At 38.8% G+C, this 9,639-nt stretch overlaps 3 protein-coding genes across 3 annotated transcripts; 1 reads left to right on the plus strand and 2 right to left on the minus strand.

Annotated features, from left to right (window-relative positions):
* Positions 1-457: 457 nt before the first annotated feature.
* AK88_03404 (uncharacterized protein) lies at positions 458-1,473 on the plus strand (the record flags this gene model as incomplete). The annotated part of the gene is made up of 2 exons (XM_012481021.1): positions 458-1,238; positions 1,376-1,473. 2 exons carry the CDS (start codon positions 458-460, stop codon positions 1,471-1,473), a joined length of 879 nt encoding a protein of 292 aa, XP_012336444.1.
* Positions 1,474-2,755: 1,282 nt separating this feature from the next.
* AK88_03405 (uncharacterized protein) lies at positions 2,756-4,579 on the minus strand (the record flags this gene model as incomplete). Its single annotated transcript, XM_012481022.1, has 1 exon — positions 2,756-4,579. One exon carries the CDS (start codon positions 4,577-4,579, stop codon positions 2,756-2,758), a length of 1,824 nt encoding a protein of 607 aa, XP_012336445.1.
* Positions 4,580-7,633: 3,054 nt separating this feature from the next.
* On the minus strand, positions 7,634-9,169 carry AK88_03406 (uncharacterized protein; the record flags this gene model as incomplete). The annotated part of the gene is made up of 7 exons (XM_012481023.1): positions 7,634-7,704; positions 7,849-7,976; positions 8,131-8,281; positions 8,483-8,596; positions 8,752-8,864; positions 8,977-9,014; positions 9,149-9,169. 7 exons carry the CDS (start codon positions 9,167-9,169, stop codon positions 7,634-7,636), a joined length of 636 nt encoding a protein of 211 aa, XP_012336446.1.
* Between the last annotated feature and the right edge of the window lie 470 nt (positions 9,170-9,639).

Here is a 9,639-nt window from a genome sequence, read left to right on the forward strand (position 1 = left end):
TCCCCTCGAGCCAAGCCTTAAATTAGTAATGAAAACCCTGTGAAGCGCGCAGCAAAATCGCACCGCGCAGAATTGGAAAAAAAAAAAAAAAAAAACGATGCAATTGATGTTGCGAAAACAAAATTCAAAAATTCAATGCACAAAACAACAAGACTGAATATAAAAAAAAAAAAAAAAAAAAAGAAAAAAAGAACATACTGATATAAGACTAAATATAATAGTCGTTTTCTGTATTCGGTAAATAGTGCCAATACAAGAACCTACAGGAAAAAAAAAAGAAAAAAAAATGTAAATATAAGAGGCGTACAAAGAGTCAGCAGGAAGGTCAACGCCACGGTTACGGAAAAAGTCAGAACCACAAAGTCAGCGGAGGGAATACAATAGAGGAGACATATACGTTATATAGCCGCCGCGCGTCCAAACTTAACCACGCTTGATACAAAAAGGAAAAAACAAAATGGATGCCATAAGCAACAGCGTGACCGAAAATTCGTGTAAAAGGGCCCTAAATTATTTGAAGGAGAAGTATCAGAATATGGACATCTTCGATGTGAGTGGAACGACAACCATAACTGATGAGACAATAAAGGAATTCATGCAGTCGAGCATTCTATGCCCAAATGACAAACAGATAGTAGAACTGTTTAATGAAAAAAAAATAAATAAACTTATGTTAATTAATTATATGGAACGGAAAGTAAAAACAATGTTTCAAGGAAAGATCCATTTATTGTTAGTACTTACTTCCCCCATCTGGATTACCTACATGCTGCTCATATCGAAAACATTAAGGGCAAAAATTTTTACCTCCATTGCAGCCTCATGTATGTTTTTTAATTTTTTCGCTTCCTTCCTGCTCCACAATTTTGAATGGAAACCTGAGTTATATTTCTTGATTGAGAAGATTGATCACATGGGCATTTTTCTAATGATTAGTGGATCCTGTTTACCAGTACCAGCACTGATTTTTAACAAGATACAATTTTTATACTATATTATATTACAAGGGCTGACGTCCCTGTTTGGATGCTTATTCATATTCTTCAGCCGCTTTAGCACGGGAAATAGGATTACGCGGGCCTGTACTTATGTCATAGCTGGGTTCCTGCATGCCTTATTTTTGAAGGACTATATAATGGGCCTCATGGCCAAGGAAATCACGTTTTTCTTTCTTTTGGCCGCGCTCTACTGCCTAGGGGCCGTTGCGTATTCCATGAAGAAGCCTAACCCCATTAAAGGTAACGACACATGAGCTCCTGTGTTGTCTTTACAAATGCATGTGAACAAATGCAGTCCTGCAGTATTTCCAAGTACGCGTCAATATGTGCACTTCATCTTTACCCTTCCCTTCTCCCCTTTTGCATAATTTCCGTAGGCGTTATCGGGTTCCACGACGTTTTCCACATTTGTTGCCTCATCAGTGGTCTATTCACAATGGCCTTAAATTGTAGTGTCATCAGGAGAAATACATGAAGAAGAAAAAAAAAAAAGGCGAGGTACCTGTTTTGCACGACCTGCACAGTTCCTCATTCCACGTACGCACCGAATACATAATTGCTCAAATCGTCCACAGTCTCCACCTTCCTACGGCTTCCTCCATCCTGTGTGTATTTTTCTCGTTCCTGTATTGTAAGAACAACACATTAAAACTTCTTAACGCATGCATGTTCGTTTACAAATGCGAGGTACATTTTTCTTTTTACTCTCTATTCTTGCCCGTTCCACCGCCCTTGTTCCATATTTTTCTCCTTAAACAATTTGTGTTGAACAGTTATATAGCCATGTACACTCGCGCAAGTGTTTAGTTATGCGTTCTGTTCGTAGAAGTGTTGCATAGTTAGAGAGGCGAATCGTACGTGGTGTGCTGCTCTGTTTCTTTCTGTACCTTACGTTTTAATTTTTACGTTCCCTTTTTTACGTTTAATTTTTATGTTTACTTTTTACGTTTAATTTTTAGGTTTAATTTTTACGTTTTATTTTTTACGTTTTATTTTTTATGTTTAATTTTTTACGTCTCATTTGAACGCCGTTTGTGTCCATTTCTTTCTGCGAAGGTTACCCTCTTTTTTTTTTTTTTGAACATTCCTACATTTTCTAAAATTTGCTTTATTTCCCTGATCCATCTATAGTGTCTCGGAGACACAATCCTTATAGAGCTACACTCCTGTAATGTCCGACTCTTAGGTCGAGGTCTCCATAACCACTGACTGTAATTATGCTGCACACATTTTAACACAGCATTTGAATACGTCGAGCACCTTGTGGTGACACATCTCCGCACCCAATCCCTAGCATAAAATAACCTCACCCAAACGGTGTCGCGGAGTTATTTCCTACATGATGACGCACGTGCAATGCTGTTCTTGACTGAGTAAACGTGGTATCATTTACCAACCGATATTGATGCATACATTACGGCAGCGTATGCCTAATATATGGGTTAAGTCATTTCTTAAAAGATCTCTCATTAAAATGCGGCGGATGAAAGGATTGTCTTAATGTAGACTTCGCCATGGGCATGAAAAAATTGACAAACTGGGACAAGATACAAACAAGAAGGAATAAAAAAAAAAAAAAAAAATTGTTATAGTGGAAGGTTCGGCGTGGCAGCAATCAAACACAGGTGGGCATTCGACGAGACAGATAAACGTACCTGTCACAACAGTTCGCATAAGCACGGCACATGCGCATATGCAGTTACGCTGGCACACAGGTAGATCCTCAGGGGTGCACCAGCGCACCACCACTTGTTCGTTTAATTATGCCCTCGGAGGTTCTGATCGTGCATAGGGCGAGCCATTATTTGGACCTTCTTTGGAAGGGCCTGCATTGTCCCGTGTACTTGGGGATGTGCATAACTGTGACTCCTCACGTTACGTGCCTGCATCGGTTTAGTATTCGAGGCTCCGCAACCGACGGATCCACAAGAAGGTAGAAATTCACTGGAGGCCGATGATGTCTGATGCTGCAAGGGAATTTTATTTACATTAACAGGTTGGCCTACATTATGACTGTACCTTATAACTCGGTGTCCCCCTTGCGCTAAGTTGTTATTAGGAACAAAGGATGATCTTCTCGTTGCAGTCTGGGACACCATCTGTTCCTGCATCATTGGATTCGTTTGCATATAGCTCTGGTGAACATACTGAGGTGTTGCATTCCCATATGCTGGTTGAGCTACTTGCTGAGAGCACACTTTCTCGTACGTCATGGCAGGTTGGGCATTGCTATACCCTTGGTAATATTGCACTCCTCCTGTTAGGTGCACTTGTGGCTGGGTGCTTGCCTGCATATTCTGCGCGGACATCGCGTGCACGTGTTGCCCTGGTGCCATTTGCACGGGATGGTTCAGCAAGGTCCCACCAGCACTGCACTGCTCAGGCTGAGCTCCTATGACCTGCGCGTAACTTGGCTGCACGCACTGGTAAACATTCGGTTCATACATACTGTATATAGGGCTTGGTGGGGACTGCTGTGTTTGTATTATGGTACCCCCTGGAGTTACTGTATAGATGGCACCCTGTTGTGTTTGTACGCCTCCCTGAAGCTGCCCATGCTCATTCATCATATACACATTTGGAACAATTTGTTGCGTAATAGGGCCTACTGGCGAATTATCTATCTGGATCATATTGCCTGTTGGCACTAACCCTGTGGAGGTAGTATTTACACTTGTGTTAAAAAAGCAACTTCCGTTATCCCTGATGGGTTCATTCTTGAGATTAACTGTACAGGGATATTTTATCGACTCTGTAATTGTTGTAGATGTATTTTCCAGGGGGACATCTAGCTGGATAGGCATAGAATCCATATCAATTGGGTTCTGTACAACTGCTGGATCATTTTTAATGATGATATTTGGCCTTGTACTATTTACATATATAGGTTGCGGGGCTTTATTTTTAAAAACGATGTTAGCTGGTGGGGGGTTTATCACTAGGGGGGGACGAGGTTCATTTGTTACCACCACTGTTGGCGGCTGCCTAATATACAGCTGGGGAATTATTTGTTGATTCTTCAAAACAACTGGAGGAGATGGATCCACATAATTGGGGTTCAGCACATTCATTGTGTTATCCGTTGTCTTCTGCGTGTTAATAATTAATGGGTATGTAGTAGGATTACTGCCATTCGCATAAAACACCCCGCCATTTAATGTCGCCACAGGTCCCCTGTTCATATAGTTCGCATTCGTATAAGCATAACCTGATGTCTCTTCATTATTAACAACGACGTTGGTATTGGCAACGGTAGTTTGTCCACTGTTGACATATTTTTCTCCCTTTTTTGTTTTACTCGTATGTGTATACACACCAGGAGAACTCGATATATGTATGGTGCTTCCTCTTTTTCCACAGGACTTGCTAATCTTTTCTTCGCACAGAGTATCGTCATTATCATTATCTTCTTTTTCACTCTTCGTTATAAACTCCACCCATCCTTCGAACTCTATTTCGCCCTCGTCGCTGCAGGTCTCATTGTTTATGGAGCTGTTCGCTGTCGGTTTGTCGTATGTGTCGTCTGCGCTGGAAAGTTTGTGTCTCCTGATGGAGCTCCTTCTGATTTTGTCCACTTCCATATTTCTTTTGTCTCGGTGTGAGCGTAAGCGTGCGGTTGTACGTGTGGTCCTCTTCGTATATTGTTTGTGTGCGTGTGATTGCAAGCTTATCCAATGCGAAGGATACCCCCCCCACGTACCTGAAATCGCCCTTACGATATCACTCTGAGCTTACGCCAATGTAAGGGGGCGTATATAGATCTCGATGAGGCCTCCACGTGTGCTGTTATGTGCACAATGATGAAATGGATACTGGGTCAAATGGTGAAATCGTGAAAGAATAAAATGTACGATGAGCACTACAACACACGGGGTAGCATTCAACGACGCATTAATTTCTTGTCCCTATCTTCGGGGTCACTTCGTCAACGTGGCATCATAGCTAATCGTCTACAGCAAGGGGGAAAAAAAAAAAAAAAAATGAATAATGTGTGCACAAATGGCCCATTTTAGTATGAACCATGCTGCAACCTCCATGGTTGATACGTTGTTAGTAATTTGGGGGAATCCCCCGTTACTCTCAATTGAGCGCGAAGTGGTATGAACACGCAGCACAGGGATAAAAGTGCACATGTTACTTTGCATAGAACTTGAGAAAAGCACTACTCATGTGTTGAGTCTGTCCCCTGAAATTGCAACTAACCATTAGCAGCACCACAACATGCGGGAGTAACTCAGCAAACTATATTTGTCTTATTGCTTCAGCTGCAACTTTGCTCTTTGAGACATAAATATTTATATATATATATGCTTGGTACACAGCAACTACTTAGGAAAAGCAAAAAAAGGTAACTTTTTTTTTTTAACTGTTAGTAAAAATATTCTTAAAAAATAATTTTAATGATCATCGAGAGGTTCCAGAACAAAATTGAATTTTGCGCAGCTACTCACTTGGTGGTTGTAGAATGATGTGAGGAAAAACAATACCAAAAAAGAATAAGCAGATGAAAATAGATGGGGCAAAAAGGAACACATCAAATAAATCCGCAATATAATAAATATTAAAAAAGAGAACTAAAAATAAACTTACGAAACAAGTCATCTAAATATAAACGAATCAAACAATTGCGCAGATCGAAGAAGTGTATCAATTGTTGGAAAAAAAAAAAAAAAAAAAACACACATAGGCACTGCCAAACTATGGGTGTAGAAAACAATTTCTCGAATTGTTCTGCACAAAACGGATCTTACATTTGAGCAACAAGAACGAAAGTTCATTATTATCAGTTAAAAAGGTAAAATTTGTCAAATAAATTTGGTGACAAAATGAGAAAAACAAAAGCAAAAAAAAAAAAAACAAAAAAAAAATTAAAATTTCTTAATGGTTCATCTAATTCCAGAGTGTTAGTTTTCTAAACCCTGAATTTCAGAAGCGCACGTTCTGCAATTAGCAAACAATTTGTAACTGTGTTTTTTTTTTTTCTTTCTTTTTTTTTCTTGATTATTTAATTGTGAAAACAAATTGAGCCAACAGATATATGTAACGCAACGGCAGTATGAAATGGAAGTTTAGCTTCACTGATGGAGAAAGCTTACTGAACATTGTTGCCGCTGTCGTTGGGCCCATCCTGTTGGGCGAAGTTGCAAAGTAGCTATGTAGGTATGTATACACTTATGTATATATGTACATACCCATGCGTTCGCGAATATGCCCATTTACGCACAAATATACATGTTCTACATACATGTACCTGTGTGAGTGCAGGTTATTCGCAATTTTGCTAATCATCCTAATTACGGTGAAAAAGCAAGTTAAAACAGTTGCAACTCATAGTTTTCAAAAAAAAAAATTTATGTAATTACTACATTAATTACCGTTAAAAGGTTTTAGTAATGTAGAACATTGTGAATGCAGAGAGTTAAGCAGTTTTGTACAATTATTTGTAACATGTGCGTGTGTAACTACTTGGACGTGTGTAAGCACAAAATTACCTGTTTTTTTTTTATGCCCGTGTGTGTGTGCGTTTTTTTCTTTTTTTTTTTTTTTTGCCCAGTGTAAAATGAACATTTATGACCAGGTTAATTTGCCCTGGATATGCGTATATGTGTACGTATTTGTGTACGCGACATTTACCACTGTTCCGTGGTATTTTTCCATTTACGTGTAAGTTCAAAATCGCGTAAAAGGAACAAATTTTGTTTTTGCGCAATGTAGGCAATTTGCTTTCTCATTTGGAAATGTTTACCGAGTGCCGTGTTTCTTGTTTTCTTTTACTCTGTGTTACTTTATTCTATTGCTTTCTTTTTCCTGACCTTCCCACAACAGTTTACCGCATTCGCAAATTTATGCACATGGGTGTGTCGATCATTTTCGACAATCCAACTGCGCGTTGATAGAAATGCTTCAACTTTGGTAAAAAGGCAAAAGTAAAGTGAAACAACGAAAAAGGTGCAATTAATTCTGTCTATGTTTCACCACAATTCATTGTAGAATTACCCTTTTAACAAAAGAAAAAAAAAGGAAAAAAGAAATACATGTTTATAACACTTAATTCTTGCAACAACAAATAAGTTGAAAAAATCACCTGACCATTCAGCTAAAACTGAGAAAATTATGAACCATATTTACCTTTGCACACAATTAAATAGCTATTTTTTTTTTTTTTTCTTTTCTCCTTACAATTTTGAAAACACTGTTGAGAAATTTTGGTTAGTCAAAAAAAAAAAAAAAAGGACAGTTCCACCCATTTGGTACAAAGTAACTTTTGTAACGCGTAATTAAACTACGCGCAACCACGGCATGCTATAAAAATACCAGCACGCTTCGGAGTGCATACATATGTGTGCATATGCGTATTCGTAAAGGCGAAAAGTAAAACATACACGTCATGAAAATTTGCTACTTGTGAATCATTTTAACCTATCGAATTAGTGAAACCCCACAATGGGCGGAGATAAAAGGGAAAAAAAAGGAAAAAGCCAACATAGGGACAGTATGTGCTGTTTACACAGAACTGATATAACACAATGCAACAAGGGGGTCATGAAAAAAAAGTATACAAACATATATATATATATATATTCACATGAGTACGTGTTAGCGTAACAACCCTGGTCAAACTTCTCAAAGAAGAGCTATTTTTGTGTGCTTGTGCTCCCCTTTTTGCAAATGTAAACGTAGTGCAAGCTGTCATCAACGGGGGGGGCTGCAGTGATTGAGAAAAAAAGCACGTAAACGAAATGGGAGAAATGGCAAGTGCACGAAATGCGGACAAGAAAAAAACAAAAAAAACAGGAACAAATTAGCTACATGCCATCTTTAAGAACTGGTGTAAGTAGCGCAAACTTACCTACTATCCCTAACATAGGTCTGTTAACTGTTTTCACCGCGACGTTCCACTTGTAGTCCGGCTTCTGTAAATACCCTAGTCGATAAGTCGGTTGCGCATGCGATATGACAACAAAGACGCCTTCGGGCCTAAGTGAAATTCATTTTTACCCGTTTTGGGTAATTTTAGGGACAAAAGTTTGAATTCGGACAATACGACATGTGAAAAGAGCAAACGCAAAATCGTGCGCATTCAGAAGAGCTGCCTTTATGAACCAAAACGCTGTAAAGAATGCTTAATTACTTCAACACGCGAGATACTTCGGACAACATTTCCTCAACGTTTTTCAGGGAATCTTCCGAGCAAACCACAGAGTCTAGACAGGCCTTATCCACGATTAGGTCAAACCCTGCATTTTTAAATCCTTTCATGTCGCACACATTCATTAGTATGTCTGCAGGGGGTTGCAAAGGGAGGAGCAGGACATATATTTGGCACCATTTCTTCGTTTCAGTAAGCCTGTATAGGAATGCATAACTCTATTTTCGTGTGTGTACACCTACATACGTATGCGAATTCGCTTCCCTTTTTATGCAGCAAATCGTTTATATGCAAAGGGGCACCACTATAGCGCCACAGTGGCACATTGCTTTACATTTTAAATTCGGCTTGTCCTTGTACAATTCTTTCATCTTATTTATGCATACGGCGGATGCATCGATGTTCGTTATATCTGTGTAGCCATTGTCTAGCATTTCTTCGCTGAATCCTTGGGGAATCAGCAAATAAACGCATATGTGTGTATGAGTTAGCGAGGGTATGTGCATGTGCGTGGGAAATGCCTATAGCATGGATATTTTTTCCTGTCGGGGTTCATACAAAATTCAATGCACACGTTGTGTGTATATGTTCGTTTATTCTTACTTGATGTCCCACAACCGATATTCAAGATTTTTGCGTCATTTCGTACATTAAGTTCTGAGAAAATATGCTTTACACTACACCATTTTTGATGCCAGTCAAATTGCTCTTCTTCGCTTTAGAGGGAAACAGACACACGGGGAAAAGATAAAAGGCAATCGATTTAATCGAAATAGAGTGAATTCATGAGATTGGTTCATGCAAGTGGTGCATTTATTCCTGTCTTACTTCGTGTATCGCTCGTCCCAGTAAGATATATTGCCGTACTACATTGGGACAGAAAAAAAAAAAAAGCAAAGCCACATTTTAGGAGTTTACAACGCAAACATAGGACTAGTTGAATAATGTTTCTTTTTTTCTTTTTTTACTAATGGCAACCTCGAATTTGTGTATGGCATACGCTATACACATTGTTACGCATTTTTTTTTTTTTAATCGCAACTTTTGTTGCAATTTTATGTTTAGTTTTTTTTCGTGAATGTTACTACTGCCATGGTGAAGGAAAAATCGGCGTCGTATAATCTGAACACATGAACAGATATTGTTCATGAGCACGTTCCGGTGGCGGTGGGTTAGCCGTTTGTTTTCTACTAAATTGGAAGAAAAGAGAGTTGGTGCTTTGACGTACACGCACACATGTTTCGCTTTAGAGGGACAATTCATTAGATGAATTGGTTTTAGCTATATTGCGTTACCATTAGGATGTACTCCCCTTAAGCATTACATGCTTGTTGGCCCTTTAAGCATACCTGTGTTTTTTTTTTTAACCTCAAAATTAAGGGTGTTACTTTGAATTGGGGAAATTTTCCCAATCTTGAAAAACAAAAGGAAAATACACATATGTGTAAGAGCAATATTTACGTAATCCATTTTTTTTTTTTTTTTTTTTTT

The sequence above is a fragment of the Plasmodium fragile genome, assembly GCF_000956335.1.
Source record: "Plasmodium fragile strain nilgiri unplaced genomic scaffold supercont1.39, whole genome shotgun sequence".
In the NCBI taxonomy this organism is placed as follows: Eukaryota; Apicomplexa; class Aconoidasida; order Haemosporida; family Plasmodiidae; genus Plasmodium; species Plasmodium fragile.